Source organism: Prionailurus viverrinus, chromosome C1 (assembly GCF_022837055.1).
Source record: "Prionailurus viverrinus isolate Anna chromosome C1, UM_Priviv_1.0, whole genome shotgun sequence".
Taxonomy (NCBI): domain Eukaryota; kingdom Metazoa; phylum Chordata; class Mammalia; order Carnivora; family Felidae; genus Prionailurus; species Prionailurus viverrinus.
The window spans coordinates 57,767,475-57,785,162 of record NC_062568.1 but is presented as its reverse complement, the minus strand read 5'-3'; the positions used below and the strand labels follow the sequence as shown (position 1 = coordinate 57,785,162).

At 40.1% G+C, this 17,688-nt stretch overlaps 1 protein-coding gene across 13 annotated transcripts in view; it reads left to right on the top strand.

The window, feature by feature from the left end:
• Nucleotides 1–17,688, top strand: part of MYO3B (myosin IIIB) — a 489,550-nt gene that overhangs the window by 309,795 nt on the left and 162,067 nt on the right. For 12 of the 13 annotated variants that reach the window (XM_047872791.1, XM_047872792.1, XM_047872794.1 and 9 more), the window contains 3 exons: nucleotides 7,484–7,563; nucleotides 14,432–14,509; nucleotides 16,624–16,829. In XM_047872791.1, coding sequence (XP_047728747.1) covers nucleotides 7,484–7,563; nucleotides 14,432–14,509; nucleotides 16,624–16,829 — 364 coding nt within the window. The remainder of the gene's footprint in view (nucleotides 1–7,483; nucleotides 7,564–14,431; nucleotides 14,510–16,623; nucleotides 16,830–17,688) is intronic. The other variant, XM_047872800.1, reaches the window with a different exon arrangement.

The window sequence follows — 17,688 nt, the reverse complement described above, 5'->3', positions numbered from 1 at the left end:
TCTGGGCTGTCCTCTCCTTGAGATACAAAAAACTGTGTTCTATTCATTTTTTGAAGAACCATAGAGGGCCCTTAATGTCCTACTTCAAAGCATGAATAACTTGAGCACCATTAACTAAAAGAACGTCTACTTCTGAACAATCTCATCTTACCCAGACACTGGATGGTCTATAGCTACCCAACATTTCCATCAACAGAATCATTCTGTAAATGTTTTGTTCCTTGAAAGCTTTCCATTCTATGCAAACATCTTGCACCTCAGTGAAGTAATACTAAATATTACTAAATAATTTATCCATGAACAAATGAGATCTGGATTAGTTGGCAGAGGAGGATAGTAACCTGAAGATTTGGAACATAGGAAAGGTTTGATGGAGGAGGTCTGTACTGCCTTGTAGAGTTCAAGAGTGGGGCAAGAAAATAAGGGGAACTGGTTGTTGGAGTAGGGAAGAGATACAGCATTAAAGCCATGTTGCACCTTCAGAAGTGGGAATGGGAGCGTGAAAAGGAATGTGTGGGGGTGCCTGGGTGGTTGAGTTGGTTAAGTCTCCAATTTCAGCTCAGGTCATGATCTCACAATTCGTAGGCTCAAGCTCTGCACTGGGCTCTACACTGACAGTGAGGAGCCTGCTTGGGAATCTCTCTGTCCCTCTCTTTCTGCTCCTCCCCTGCTCATTCTCTCTCTCTCTCTCTGTGTCTCTCAAATAAATAAATAAACTTAAAAAAAAAGGTATTTGTGGAACTTGAATATATCCCTCACCTAAATTACAGTTTGTCCAGGACCAGCCCTGGTTGGACTAAAACCTCTGCTGTATGTGGATGTTGCTCTGAGGCTGAAATAAACCAATCTCCCATGTCAGTGACCAGTGGGTGCTGACAGATCTGTGTATGTGAATTTCATTTTTCTTTTTTCCTGAATGGGTCAGATCTTCTTTGATAGATGTCAACCGTTTAGGCTCCAGTACTATTGTGAACACATGTCCTGTCATTTACAAGCAAACTCCACCAGAAAATGTGGGGAAAGCAGACAATACTCAGAGGTGTGTGTGGGCTTGTGGTGGTGTTGTTGTTATTGTTGTTGTTGTTGTTTTAACATGGCTTTGCCTATGGGGAAACTGAACTGGCAGCTTCTGCCAATGTGGCAATAAAATGCAGGAAACAAAGACCTTCAGCTCCACTATTGACCAAGTTAGGAAAGGGAAGTCTTATTACCTCCTTGAATTCTCATGATTCAGTACAGTTATTTGCTGGGCTGACGTCCTGTTGATGAGTTTTAAAGCTTAAAGGAGGAAAGAAGGAATTACTATTTTTCCTCAGCTCTACAATTTTAAAATCACTGGGTCACAGATCTTTAAAGCCGTGGTTCACGTTCTAAATAAAAAGAAAGCAGCAAAAACATTGGTTTGGCTTCCTTCAAGCAGAATAGTCCAGAGATGTTAATTATGCAGAAACTCCTAAGATGCCAGACAACTGCCAATTAAAAGCCAATTCAGGAATGAGAAAGGGGTTTCTTTGGGGCTTTGAATTTCCTGAGTGCATGTTTTTAAAGGTAAGGTTGTGCACTCAGAAGAGAGAGTGAATTTGTTATCTGTGCATCTTTCTTGTTTAAAACAGCTGGGAGAGTAGGCTGGTGTTTTATTTACTCTTGCTGCCTTCCCTTCACCAAACTACAGCCCACTCGATATATTGTCAGTGTTCTTCTCGTGAGAGATTAAGTGGGCTGGGAACTCTCCCACCTCCCCCCTGCCCACTTATTGATACTAATACTTAAAGCCATAGATGAATGCCAGAGGAGAAAGTAAAAACTGGGAAATGAAATCTAACAACACACGTTTTCTCTTGGCCTCCTACAACTGTTTCATATTTTTTGTAGCTGTTTTAAGTTACCTCAGTGTTATCAAATCTAAAACAAATCCATATTATATTTAGGATAGATAGGTATGTAAAAAAAACAAGCTTTTTGCATACAAAATACTATAGTATGTTTTATGCAACTACTGAATTCGACTCCTTGAATTTTTATTAGCTACAGTGTTGTTACTGAAATTAGAACACTGGGATCACTATAGGCATCACATCAGCAGAGGTCTGTCCCACGCTGACTTTGTCAACATTATACACACAACCTGGTGATGAGACAAAGTAGAGTTTGTTACTTACCACAGTAAGGGAGCCACTGCCTCTCAAAGCTTTGGCAGTGTCCTGGAGAAGGAAAAGCAGGATCCGAATTTAGTGAGAGATACAGGTTTTTTTAGAGTGGGTCTTTCAAAGTAAGGAGGCTGATTAGGGTTGGGTAGGGATCACAAAACAGTAGTCTACGATTTGATGGAAAAAACAAGGTGAGGATTTTTGAACTCAGTGATTCATAGAACCGTAAACTCACAGTTGGTATTTTCCATTGAAGAGTTAATGGGTCTTAGGTCTTTTAGGAAATTCCTATAATGAACAGTCAAACTGTTGCCTGGAAAAAGATTCATGCTAATGGAGACCAGGATGATATAAGGTCATTTTCCTATAGATAGTAAGGTGTGGTTTAGGTTTTCTGTATCCAGACTGACTGTTGGATCAATGGTTTCAATTCTCTGGTCTCCTCAGATAACTTATTCTGGTAGCAGATGAACTGCAACATTTGATTTTTTTTTTATTTGCATTTCCTTTCTTAGTAGCAATTTGACATAAGACTTTTACACTTCATTATTGATTTGCAGTAATTTATTAGTTTATGAACCTATACCTTGTGTTAGGGAAAATTAAAATAGGAAAAATTTCTAAACAAATGCGCACTAGCAGTCACCACTGGAACCCTGCAACAAATTCTGTAAACCAGAGAGGGCAGCAGAGGGAAGCCAAATTCTATGCATGATTATTTAAACAGCAACCCGTTATTTTGGACAATTCTTAGGAAGCAATTTAGGAAGATGAAATCATGAGTCCTGGGTACTTTCCAAGAGATGAAATCCTCTGAAGCAGGCAGGAAATTGCCATTGTTTAAAAGTTCCAGCTCTGTCTTCAGACCACTTGTCTCTTTCTCTTTAAGTTGGAAGCAGAGAAATTGTGCGGGATCATCGTAAGCTCCATTTCAGATTCTTTCTTAACCCCGTTCTGACATAGGATATAAATTCCATTAGATGTCTGTGACTTCCATTTTCTCTCCTCAGCACACGTCAGTAGCCACAGTCTGGAGAAGGACAGGAGGGTGCTCTGGGGCAGTAAGGCATCCTTAGCCAAAGAGGCTGTCTAGGGGTGAAGCAGGGAGGAGGCTTTGAAACAAATGTGAACACTGTATTTACATTTAAATTAAAATGGAAACTTCTTATAGGTTATGTTTCTGAAAGGTGTGTGTCGTGCATCTGCTGAGGTCTATTGTTTATTCATGCTGTAAATCCTTTGAAATGTGTTAAAATGCTTCCCACTCATTATAAAGCTCCTGCCACCCCTGGATTATGACTTTGATGTCACCAATCCTGCTTCAAAGGCTTCTTTCTGGGCTATTAATCACAGTTTAGCCTCTGAAGATATCGCCAGAGAAAACATTTGGACATCTTTGTGCTAGACTTGCTAAAAACTTTGAAATCTTGAGTGTCTTGCCTGTGCACAAATTGCAGCATTTCCTTTCATTGACAACTTTTTATTTTGCTACAGAATCAGATGACATCCTAGGTAAAAAAAAGCAAACAGCTCTCTTCAAGAACTTAGTTTGGGAGGTTAGGGACAGGAGAGGAGAGGAGAGATTAAGGATGGGTGGGGAGAGGAGAAGAGCGTCTGAGCAGGCCACTCAGCTCCTTCAAAGGTAAAAAGCATTGGGAATCAGAATGGCCAAGAGATGGAGGTTCAGAGTGGGGGTTGCCTTACCATTTTTCTCATCGTTCAACTGTTTTTTTGACCGACCAGTGCTCACAGTTGCAAATTAGTAAGATCCCTTGGTGTTCTCTTGCCCTCTACTCTCTGCTTTGAGTCCTAGGTGAACTATGCACAGCAAATAGTAATAATAATATGACTGGTAATAATTAGTGCTGGCTGACATGAAGAGAGCACTTACCTTCACCAACCCTGCATTGACAGTGCTTGACATGAGTTACCCTCACTGAATGCCTGCAACAACTCTGAGAGCAAGGTAGTACTGTCTTCATGTTATAGATAAGGAAACTGAGGCTCTGAGATATTAATTAACTTGTTCAAGGTCACACCCCTGGCAAATGCAAAGACCCATCGGCCCCAGACTCAACGGCCCTTGCCCATATTCTCTGTGTCCTCTGGTTCCCTGTGTGGAGTTCTCTCTGTGTGCTGAGAGATCCATACTGCCAGATCTGCTAATCAGTGTCTGTGTCTTAAACCTTTGCAGTGGGGTTCTCTGTTGTCCAGTTTCTCTTTCAGGAAAGCTCCTAGCATCTGTTTTCTTGTATACCCATCTCCTTCAGGGACCAGCAGTGCCCTAGTCCAAGACAGTTTTTTAATTGTGGTAAAAGAAACAACATGAAACCTACCTTTCTAACACATTTTTAAGTGTATAGTACAATATTGTTCACTGTGTGCACACTGTTTTACACCAAGTCTCTAGACCTTTCTCATCTTGCATTACTAAAACTTTATACCCGGTGAGCAACAGCTCCCCATTTCCCTGTCCCCTCAGCCCTTGCCAACCAACATTCTACTCTCTGCTCTTACGAGCTTATCTATTTTAGATACATCATATAAGTGGGACCATGCCGTATTTGTCTTTCTGTGTCTGCCTTATGTCCCTTAACATAATGTCCTCCAGGTCCATCTGTGTTGTCTCAAATGGCAGGATGACCTTTTTTATAAGGCCAAGTAATATTCCATTGTACGTATATACCACATTTTCTATATCCATTCATTCTTTGATGAACATTTAGTTTGTTTTTGCTACTTGGCTGTTATCAGTGATGCAATGAACCTGGGAGGCAAATATCTCTTCACAGTTCTGTTTCCAATTGTTTTGGATAAATACCCAGAAGTGGGATTGGTGGATCACATGGTATTCTATTTTTTTATTTTTTCAAGAACTTTCATACTGTTTTCCATATTGGGTGCGCCATTTTACATTCCCACAGGCAGTGCACAAAGGTTCCAGTTTCTCCATGTCTTTGCCAACACTTGTTATTTTCTGTTGTTATTGTTGTATTTATAATGATTATCCTAACAGTATAAAGTGATATATTGTTGTTGTTTTGATATGTGTTTCCCTGATTCTTAGTGATGTTGAGCATCTTTTTATATACCGGTTGGCCATTTTTATGTCATCTTTGGAGAAATGCCTATTTAAGTCCTTTGCCCATTTTAAAATCAGGTTATGTTATTTTAATTTTTGCTGTTGGGTTGTAGGAGTTCCTTATAGATCTTGGAAATTAGCCCCTTATAGATGGTTTGCAAATATCGTCTCCCATTGTGTAGGTTGCCATTCCCTGTGTTGATTGTTTCCTTTCCTTTGCAGATGTGATCTCACTTGTCTATTTTTGCTATTATTGCCTGTGCTTTTGATATCCTATCCAAGAAATCATTGCCAAGATCAATGTTATGAAACTTGCCCCCTATAATTTCTTCTAGGAGTTTTATAGTTTTAGGTTTTACATTAAGTCTTTAATCCAATAGGAATTGAATTTTGTGTAAGTTAGGGATCTAGTTTCATTCTTTTCCATGAGGATATTGAGTTTTCCAAACATAGTTTGTTGAAGAGACTGCTTTTTCCCCATTGTATAATCTTGATACCCATCTTAAAGGTCATTTAACCATATATGCATATGTTTATTTCTGGGCTCTCTGTTCTGTTCCATTGGTCTATATGTTTGTCTTTATGCTGCTACCATACTATTTTGATTACTGTAGCTTTATAAGATATTTTGAAATCAGGAAGTGTGAAGCTTTCAGCTCTTCTCTTCCTTCTCAAGATTGTTGGGAGCTTTGGGTCCTTTGTGGTTCCAGATGAATTTTAAGATTGTTTTTTATATTTATATTTTTAAAAAATCCATTAGGATTTTGATGGGGATTGCATTGAATCTATAGATTTCTTTTGGTAGCAATGGACATTTTAATAATATTAGGTCTTTTAATTTGTGAACATAGTAAAGAGTAGCAGAATATGCCACCCTAAAATATACCACTTTGGCATAAAGATTATTTTGAGCTGAAAGCAATTGAGAAAAAGCAGATGTAAGAAAAGCTCTCTGCCCTCCCCCTATTTGCGTAAATTTGTAGAAGTGTCCCCCCACCCCAACCCTTCTGTATCAGGAAGAACAAAAGTTACGCACCAGAGACAACTCTAGACCCTTATCAGCCCAGAGACAGCACCAGAGGAATCTATATAACAAAACTTCACTAACTAGCCCTTACGTTCCATTAACTTCTCCATATATTTACCCTTCCATAATTTACTGCCCCTAGAAACTCAAAGATCTTTTTTTGTTGTTGTTGTCTTGTCAGTTACGTAGAAATTTCTTGTTCTTTTATTAAGATGCTATGTGACCCAATTCTAGCCACCCCTTGAGTTACTCATTACTGGGTACTCCTGTGTGTTTGTGTGTGATGCATATAGTAATAAACTTCTGTTTGTTTTTTCTCCTGTTAAAGTGTCTTCTGTCAGTCAAATTTTCAGGGCCCCAGGAAATGAACCTAAGATGAGTAGAGGAGAAAGATTCTTTTCTTCCCCCAGAACAAGACGTCTTTCCGTTTACTTGTGTGTCTTCTTTAATTTCTTTCAAAAATGTTTTGTAGTTTTCAGCATATAAGTCTTTTGCCTCCTTGGTTAAGTTTATTTTTAGTATTTTACTCTTTTTGATGCTATTGTAAGTGGGATTGCTTTTTACTTTCCTTTTCAAATTTTGACTGTTAGTTCATAGAAATGCAACTGATTTTTCTAGGCTGATTTTACATCTTATAACTTTACTGAATTCATTTATTCTAACAGGTTTTTTGATGGGATCTTTAGGGTTTTCTATACATAAAATCGTGCCACCAAAGAACAGAGATCACTTTACTTCTTTCTTTACAATTTGGATGTTTTTTTATTTCTTCTTCTTTCCTAATTGCTTGAGCTAGGGCTGCTAGTTGGTGGTGAGAGTGAGCATCTTTGCCTTGTTCCTGATCTTAGAGGAAAAACTTTTAATCTTTCACTGTTGAGTATGTTAGCTGTGGGCTTTTCATTTATGTCCTCTTTATGTTGTGGTAATTTTTTTCTTTTCCTAGCTTATTGAGTGAGTTGGAGAGGTTTTGTTGTTGTTGTTGTTGTTGTTTGTTTATGAAACTAATATAAATTCAGTTTATATTATAAATTATAATTTATAAATTATTACAATTTGTTTATAATTTATGTCATTAAGGTTTCAAAATTCAAATTCTTCTAAATTGTTCATATTCAGAGAAGATAATTTGGAAAATTAATAAAAATACAAGGCCAAAAGGGAAAAATTACTCATAATACTATTCCTTAACTTTTCCTTCACTTTAACTTTTTTGTCTTTTTTGCTTAGGTAACTTGGCCCAGACGAGAGCCAGGATAACAGCAGCCTCAAGATCTCTGCCTCCTCATTTCAGTGCTGGAAGAGCCAAGGTGAGTAGCAGGTTTGTACCCAAAATAATGGGGACCATGGAGTGCTCCTGCCTTGGGGACAATCCTAGAATAGGCAACTTTAGTTTATCTGGCACACTGCTGGGGCAGTCTGGTCAAGAGATGGAAGGCCAGGAGATCAAGAATTAGGAAATTTGAAACAATATCATGGCATCCTTACAATCTTGTGTCAGGGAAGAAAACTTTTCCTCTACCCTTTTAACTTCACTTCTTGGGGGACTATGAATTAAACTCAACCTGAAAGATTAACAGGGGAAAAAGCAGATTTTAATCATGCACATACAGGAGCTCACTCAAAAAAGTGACTCAAAGGGGTAGTTAGAATTTGAGACTTATATACCATCTTGATAGGGATTAAACAGGGGGAGAAGGGCACTTCTGGGAGAACAAATGACTTTTGAGAAAAGCAAATGGTCCCTTAGGAGAATAGATGGGAGATATGATAGTTTTGCGAGTGTTTATTTAGGCAATTTCTTATCCCAGTGCTCATTTCTCCTCTCTGGTGATAGGAGTCAGTCTTCCATGGCAGGTTGTGAAACTGCCAGGGAGGAGCTTTATGACAGTTGGATTATTTTGAGAGGTCCTGTTTTTAGCCAGATGAGGGGAGTTCAGAATAAGCGTCTTCTTGCAATTGTTGATTCTCAAATGTCCTCAGTTCAAAATAATACCTATGCCACTAGGAGTATTCTGGACCCCTTCACGTGATTTCTCAGAAAGACCACTTAAAATACAGAATAGTGACACTTGGAAATAAAGTCTATCTAGAAAGAGATAAAGCCTTTTTCCTTGAGGCTATTACTAACCTACAAAGGAGGATAACTGGGACCAAATGGAGTCAGCAGGGAGGAAAGAAACCAAACCATTTTTTATCGCTCTGCTTTGCCCTCTGAAAAATGAGCAGTGTACTTGTCTGTGCATAAGGGATGTTAGAAGGGTTAGTAAATATCCTTCTGTAAAATATTTTTAATTGTTCCAACCTGCCTACTAATGTTTAAGCAAGGATCTCAAGGATCGGATGGTTAAATGTTCATTGCATATGCTAACTCCGAAAACCAATTATCTGAAAGGTGATAGAGTAATAAATAGATCACATCTCTGAATTTTCATATATTTTTATTTACATTGAATATTAAATTGTTTAATAAAGAATAATAAATTCAGCCACACATAATCCTGTTGAGTATTATCTCAGAATTGATAGACACATACATATCTTTACTTCTTTTGAGAATGGCTTACCTACACATAATAGGGACCCAGATCATTTTTATTAGCAATAATTTTTATAACCATATTGCTATTATAACCCCATGTATTACTCTACTTTTCAGTCTTGTGAGTTTGTGGCAAGGTATTAGTACTATTTAACTTGGTTTATATGGAACCCTAGAGAAGATTCACTTAGGAGTGTCGGTGGTTCTAAGATATTAGAATCTCTTGATATTCTTACATGTAAAATTTTGTAAGTACATTGATTCTTATTTTTTTAATGTTTCTTTTTTTTAATGTTTATTTATTCTTGAGAGAGAGAGAGAGAGAGAGAGAGCGCATACACACATGAGTGGGGGAGAGCAGAGAGAGAGGGAGACACAGAATCCGAAGTAGGCTCCAGGCTCTGAACTGTCAGCACAGAGCCTGACGTGGGGCTCGAACACACAAACTGTGAGATCATGACCTGGGCTGAAGTCAGATGCTTAACTTACTGAGCCACCCAGGCACCCCAGTTGTTCCTTATTACTCATAAAAATTATGTTCTGTAAAGTTGCTGTGAGCACTGAATCAGCAAATACTGAGGCATTGCTCCTAGGGGAAATAACATGGTTAGGTTCCTGAAGCCTCTGGTCATAACATTGTTGTCAACCAATTAATACATAATCTTGTTTTATGTGTGTTTCTGTTTAAAGGCATGTTATTTAATATACATTCTTACAAATAATTACATACAGTATTTCTTTGTATAAAATCGTATTTTAATTACAGTATTTGTGTTATTGAACTCAAGGCCAGCGGCACTATAACTCATGCCTGAATGAAGTTTATCCAACACACATATGTTCTCTACGAGGTACTTAATAACCTTCTTGCATTTAGGAACACCAGATAGCACTCCAGCACTATGCTTGGGGGCTATTTGAAACAGTGTAGTCACTAGCCAAAAGTACAAAAATGCAAAACACATGGCACTTAAATAAACTTGGAAAAGGACGCTTGCTTATAGCATGAAAGCTAAAACAGGGAGGCAGAGTGTCACCTTGTTCAACCTGAGCTGGAAACATGTACATTAGGTGGTCAAAGTTTTCACCACTCTGTATGTCTGTGGATGACTATGAAAGCATTGCAGGTACTTATTTGAGGGTTATAAATGAATTTTTAAAAGTAGGCACATACAGGGTCACCTGGGTGGCGCAGTCATTTAAGTAGCCGACTCTTGATCTTGGCTCAGGTCATGATTTCACCGTTTGTGGGTTCGAGCCCCACATCGGGTTCTGTGCTGTTGGTGTGGGGCCTGCTTGGGATCCTCTGTCTCCTTCTCTCTGCCCCTGCACCACTTTTGCATGTTCTCTCACCCACTCACTCACTCTCAAAATAAATAAACATAAAAAACAAAACCTTAAAGAAAAAAGCACATATAGAATCCACAAATAATGAGGATCAACTGTATTTGCGTGGTTTTTTTTTGGCTCCCACCAGATTCTAAAAGGGATCATGGCACAAAAAGATTAAGACTCCTGTGTGATATTCTCTACCAGCCCATGTTTCCTTCCTTTCCTCAATTTGATTTTGTAGCTTTTAGGTTCTGCCAGGACCCCACTCCCCTGCCTTCCACACCCAGAATACCAGCACACTGTTACCTCTCTCTCTCCGCTCTCTGATTTATCCAAGATAAAATAACAGAGGTGATCTAGGAGGCTGGCTCCAACACCATTCAGCGCCACCACATTAGGATGGTTTCAAAGCCAGTCTTGCTTTTCCGTTCAGGGCTGTGGAGGCTTTGAGAGGAGTGATGTCATTGGGCTTTCTTCCTTAAGGGGTAGACAGATCATTTGATAGCAGTAAAAATTCTTGACAAAAGATGTTGTCCAGAAGATGGATGTAAGTACTTCTAAGGTTTCAGGATGCAAATAATGGGCACTTACTAAGACTGAGAAAAAAAATCAGTTTTTCATTTATTGCTGAAATCTAGATAGTTTATGAGACTTTTTTGGAATCTATGTCTTTATCCTAGAGTAAATTTAGTTGACAGATGAGGCAAGTCTTTTTAATAAAATAATGCTTTCAGACCAATTTTATAAATTCTATCAAATCATATAGAAAGGCAGTTTATAATATTTTAGAGGTAAAGTTTTAGACAGACAGAACCGGGTTCGGATGTAGACATGGCCAATTACTAGCTGCAGGGACTCTGGAAGATTTTCCTAAGATCTCTGAGCCTTAACCTCCTCATATGTACAACAGGAATAATCATAGTACTAACCTCATAGGGTCATTCTGAGACTTCAATGGCAATATAAGCAAAGTGGTTACTACTGTGATTTTACATTGAAACAATAGATGTTTTATTACTCATGTTTGGTAACTATCTAAAGCCCCATATGTAGAGTCCATACATGTACTGAAACTTGCTCATTTCCTGTGGACTTGGAGTATTACAATTTATAAAGCTGACTCAGGACTACCTTGAACGCTAACCAGTACCTCTCACAAGGAATTGGGCAGGATATTTGTCATGTGGGCAGAAAGCAGGATTGCTCAGCTCCAGTTGACTTATAGTGTTGTATAAATTGGCATTGGGAGAGAAAGGATACTGGGTTAGACAGACAATGGTTTGGTCCAGAATATTGGTTCTACCGATCATTTTGAAAATTGGTTTCATTGGAAGTATTTTCTCTGCCAATAAGTAAAAAGATCTCGCTGTATTTTATGGGTGCTGGAACCTGTCATCTACCATTAAAGAAAACCCTGCATCTTTGACATTCATCACAAAACTAAAACTAAATCAGTAATGGTAATCATGGTAATAATGGAAGGGAAACTTATGTCACTTCTTGTATGTGTGCAAGGCAGTAACTCTTACTAACCAATTTTACTAATAGGGAAAACAGAAGCTTTCAGAATGTAAATAACTAAGCCTAAGTGCACACAGATAGTAAGTGGAGGAGCTAGAATCTGAACCAGGTATGTCCAGTTCCAAAACTCTGTTCTCTATTAGCATATATCCTGTGGGTCTAGGAAAGCTCTTCTAGTGCTTTTTCCTCCTATCTAAGGTGAAAATTTATAAGATACTTTGGAGAAAACTGGTTCTTGTGAATTTCTCACCTTTGGGAAGAACTATTTGCTAGATGATATCCCTAATGAAATCTACTTTTCGAATTCTAAGAGATTTTTTTTAATTAAATGAGGCTACTGTTAACTAAATTAGCTCAGGAAGACAAGCTCTTAGGTCAGACAACAACCTTCACTTCTGTTTTGGTTTTGAATGGGGGGGGGGGGTAGTTCCTTGGAGTTCATGGTAGACCTGGTGCAGACAAGAGCTTTGCACCTAGTCTCCTAGTTTGAAGGACCAAGAGACTCAACTTCTGGTATGTCCCTTGTCCAAAATTCCCTCTTTTAGATCCACTCCATGTTCAGAAGAACCTTGTGACAATGCAAGAGATCCTTGACCAACACAAGACCTTTCCAGATTCTTAAATTATAAAATAACTCAATGGCATGCTATTTATTCTTTAAACTATAGTGCTAAATGTGCAGGTGATAAACTGTGGACAGGCATTAGCACTTGCAGGCTGTATGTAATACCAAACAGGTTTTTACTAACTTCCCAAGAGTTACTGTGTATGTGAGTAGAAGGACAGAACTTAAGGTCATACTGGGTGGCTAGATAGGGGATCCCACCAGCTTTATAACTGTTGGAGTGAAAATCATTGCTTCATTCTGTATTTTTCTAGTTTACTGCAGAGGACAGGTACTAATCTTGAAAACAGTAGTTACTGTACCTTTTAAATTATGTCCCAGCAGAATGAATATCCATCAAGGGCTTTCTGATCACTAAACTGTTAAATCCTCAAATGCCAAGGCCCATTGTATATTCTGAGGGAAGGTAACAGGTAAATCCTACTAATAGAGAAATAGGGATGAGTTTTTAAGCTGCTCTTTGCCTGTGTCCTTGAGCCTGAAGGGCTGGCACTCACTGACTAGTTTGAATAAAGGGAAGGAAACGAAAGTGAAAAAGCAAGGTTCAAACTAATGTAGGGTTCCTCTGAATAAAAGGAAGTGGTGGAGAAATTCCCAGGTTTAGAGTATGTGTGTATACATGTGTATGAAGGTCAGGCTGGGGAGAAAGATAATAAGGAGAAAAAAAGTTCAAGAAAACTTAGAATTTACAATTTGATGAAAGGCAGACCCTGGCCAAGATCCTCTTTCCTTCAGTCCTGATTGGCTTGCCCTAAACCTCACCAGCTCTGAGCTCCATTCTCCAAATGGGGGTGTGATGGGGGAAGAGAACCTTCAGTGGGTCCTGGCAGATGCCCACAGAGAAAGTGCGGTATAGTCTCAGCAGGTGGGAGCAGGTGTGTTTGTGTTTGTTTTTCCTTTTTCTATATTAGAACAGCCTTCCTTCTCAACACTGCGCTTCCATTTCCTCCTTTCTCATTAAAAAAGTAAAAAAGTCAAACCTACAGGCTGTTGTACCATTGCTTCTTCAGCTGCATACAGATGAACTGATGGCCTTGGGAATGCCTCCAATATGCAGCCTAGAAAAAGGAAGCTGCACTGCCCCCTGACATCACTTCATGCAGAGATCTCCCCATTTTCCTGCTCACTATTTAGGTTGCTTTTCTAGTCATTGAAAACTTAACTCCCCATTAATTCCCTTTCTTAAATAAACCTGTTTTCTTTATCTAAGCCAATTGAAGTGTTTCCTTCCATTTTGGACAGTCTCCTAAATACCCGTTGTGGTAGGCCTCATTTTTTGGCCCCATCCCCATGCCTTCGGCCCTTCTAGCGCCCACTTTTCACTTTTGTTGAACGAGGCCGCAGACATCCTCACCCCATGGGGAGGTGGCCGCCTGGACAGCAGTCCACCAAGCAGAACATACTTGCTGACAGCAGCATCTTCCAGTTCAGACATTCCTGCTTCATACCCTTGCCACCTGTTCAGAGCAGATGGGAGGCTGCCATGGCAGAGGCTGGTGCTCAAACGGCACCCGTGCACTCTGCAAACCAAATAGCTTTGTATGTGTAGGAGCAGGGTTTTTATTGTTGAGGCATGGTAACAAAACATGGGCTGTCTCTTCCAATTGGTGTCATTCATAAATTCCTTCTAGTCAGCCTAGGTAGTTAGAATAGATGATTGGGAACAGGTGTATCCCAAGCTCCAGTCTGCAGGTTGGGAGGTGGGAGGGGTGGCAGAGGCAGGGTTTGATGGCAGGAAGGTGACTGGAGCTCATCGAATTCCCTGTGGTTCAAACCGGGCTTTGGGCCCATGTCTTTATAATCACCCAGCCTCATGGGTCATTGCTCAGTTTTCTCTTAAGGAATAGTTTGGTCTCGTGTGACATTATTGGAGAACTTAACAGGGGCACGTTAGGACATCAAGAAATAAAGAAATACCAGTGAGTGGTGTTTATACTGAGACCGTATGATACTTTGCAGAGTGTGGTCCTTCCCAAGTGAGTAGAACAGTGCAAATTCTGTTTTTCTTTTATAAGTCTTAACTCTTCTCCCCATAGTATGCACTGTTGGGTTCTACACTTCAAGGTCCCTCAGGTATTTAACCAAAAAGCCTTTTACATTTTGGAAAATCTGGAAAATGTCTATATCCTCAAACCACTTCCCTCTGCCTCTGCTCCAGGTGGACACTCTGGAGGTGATACGGCATCCAGAAGAAACCACCAACATGAAGAGGCAGACCATGGCTTCTTATTTCCGGGTATGGAGTCTTTTTGGTCTCTGCTCTGCCTATTTCCAGAAAGGACTTACCAACCCTTCCCATAAAAGGCCCAGATATTATAGGATCATTGAAATAAGAGCAAAGCATAAGAGTCAGTTAAGAAAGGTGGGAGTGTGAGGAGAGAAAAATGTAGTGGGGAGCCTACCTCCAAGTATAAGGTTCTCTGATTCCAGAAAGATCAGATGAAATCCCACGTGTCTACCGGCGGGGTGCAGCACTCTTTGTCCCTAGCACATAACCCTGTCCATTGAATGTATTGATTCTGTTGGCATTTGAGCTGTTTCTTGGCCTTAAAGTTACTGGAACCGGCCACTTTTCCAGCATATTTACTGAAAAATAAAGTAGTTAATAAAATTACAGAAGGTGGCTTATTAATTTTAGATCCTGAGGGAATCTGTCTTAGTTTTGACTTTATTTTCCTAGATCGAATTGATCCATTGCAAAGCCCAATTATTTCCCATCTCTGCTGCCCCAATTCTTGATATTTCATTTAGTAAAATGACTCCTTTGAGTAAAAATGTTGTGCCTAGAAGGGCTCTATTAAATGCACATTATGTAGGTAAGATAAGATGCAGAACTTTGTACCAATTTGCACGTATTTGTTTATCTTCAAATTATAAAGCACTGGGGTTAGAAGCCCCTTAGAGATCATGTACCACCACTGGGAGCTAAGGTCTAGGCAGCTTTGTGGTAGAGATGTGATGAGTAATTCCAAAGATGGAATTACTGGTCTCAGGTTGTAAGGTGGGGTAGCAATAGGAAGGGGATCCCCAGGGATGAGAAGTCAAGTGGTCATGAGCTGGAGTTGCCAAGGCAGGCTGAAGGATGGGACCTTGGAGCCAGTACCATGGATGGAAAGCTGCATGGAAAGCTAGTAAGTTTAAGAAGGATCCAGAGCCAAGAAGTCTGACCTAGCCAGTTGTACTTCAGAAGTAGACTAAAACTGGGCTCAGAGACCTTTGAGTCCAGCAGTCCATCCATGCAGCAGTTCCTGCTACAGCTTCTCTAGCAGGTGGACATTCAGCTCCTGCCTCATCACTCTCATGGTTGGACATTTCTAACTGCCACCTATTTCTTATCTTGAGACCTATCCTGATCCTGTCTCCTTTGGTGGCTGTATCCTCCTAGTGTCTTGGGTGTGTGTGTGTGTGTGTGTGTGTGTGTGTGTGTGTGTATCATGGGTTTTGAAGGCTCTGAACAACCCTGTGAAATCATCAAGATCTTAGAGTACCTGTCTTAAGAAAATCCACCTCTGTCTTATGGGTTTTCAGAAATATACCCATGACAACCAGTTTGGTGTCCTCAAAATACTGGGCCTCAAATGTTTATTTTGAGAAACAGAATACTTTGGCAAGTAAGTAACACCATTGTGGATCAGTAGGAGGTGTGATTATGGAATAATGGGACTGATCTCCTGTGTGGCCTGTAATTGCCCCTGAAGGTATATCCAAAAGAGAAGCTCCAAAAGTAGATGCCCCTGAGGATTAGCTGAGGCCATCCCCACACAAGCAGTGCTCAGCTTTTCCATGTGCCCCCTTTCTGTGAGAGCCCCCTGCCAGCCACTCGATGTGTATTAGTTGAGCTTCAAAATAATCTCCTTTTCTCCAATTTTCTTTGCCCTCCTTCTCTCATTTTCTTGTCTTTCTTCTGCTTCATTACCAGTGGTATCAGTAGGATTTGCTTAGACTTTCTGGTGGTTCTTAGGTTGAAGCAACTGACCCCTTTCCTAAAAGCTAGACATTTTAAATTACAGGTACAGTTTGGGGAGCATTGCCTTGGAATACCAAAGACTCTCGTTCTGGCAATGGAGTTAGAATAGCCCAAGCATGATCTTAGCTATGTCTCTGCCACATAGGGATATTGCTTGCACTAGGTGATGTTTAAAGAATGTTTTTGAGTCCACAGACAGCTAGAAGTACTCATCAGAACCTATATTATCACCCCCTATTGCTGGTGTCTTTTTCGGCCTCAAAAAGGTGTGTGAGTTGTTTGCAAGCCCATAAACGGCTCTAGAGGCCCCTGGTAGGCCTACGTTGTAATTATCCTTTATGTTTGTGGTAACCTTATTTCATGTGTATTTTTTCCCCTGGTAGTATTCTCTGATGGATCTGCTCTCTAAAATGGTGGTCGGACAGCCCCACTTTGTGCGCTGCATTAAACCCAATGATGACCGAGAGGCCCTGAAGTTCTCCCGAGAGAGTGTGCTGGCCCAGCTCCGCTCCACAGGGATCCTGGAGACAGTCAGCATCCGCAGGCAGGGGTATTCCCACCGCATCCTCTTTGAAGAGTTTGTGAAAAGGTCAGGCCAGCATCTCGGGATATACATTATGTTAAACATGGCCGTGCTGTGGCTATCCCTGTCCCCTGGGATTGCTGCTTCTGCCTGTTTGCCTCCTAACATATAATTGGCTAGTTACCAGCTGCCATTTACTTGTTTAACTGTTGCATTTTTATTGTGCTTCAACTGAATTGCAGTGGTCTGGAGGACAGAGTAAGCACCCTCTGATCACTTAAAAAACATTAAAATGTCCATAGATATTTGTATGTTACATATATCCTTAGATTTTAAAACCTCCAGATACTGAATTGGTCAGATACAAGTATTCCTCCACAAGTGGGTCAAGATCCTAGTAGATGTGAATACACCCAGGCACCCAATCCTCTTGCATGCTAAAACAATGGCCTGATATAATAGGATAACTAACATTTACATAGCACTTAGAATGTCCTAGGTATAATCTCATTTGTTCTGTAGAACAGCCCTGTAAGCTATGCTGTTATTATTCCCATATTATGGATGAGGAAATTGAGGCACAGAAATGTAAGTGACTTTCCCAAGGTCCCATGAGTAAATAGTAGAACAGAAATCTGTAGAACAGAAATTTGAACCCATGCAGTCTTTAGTGTCCACACGTTTAAACTCCTCAGTCCACTGGATTCAAGCAGTGTGTATTGAAATAAATTGCTTTGGAGCTTTTTAGACCCAGAAATTGACTTTACTTAGGAGTGAAAACCTCTTCTTTTCTTTTTTTAATGCTTATTTATTTTTGAGAGAGAGAGAGAGCGCGCGCGCGCGCGCGTGCACTCACACACACACACACACACACGCACACACAGGAGCCTGCGCAAGTGAGTGTGGGGGGGGGGGGCAGGGACAG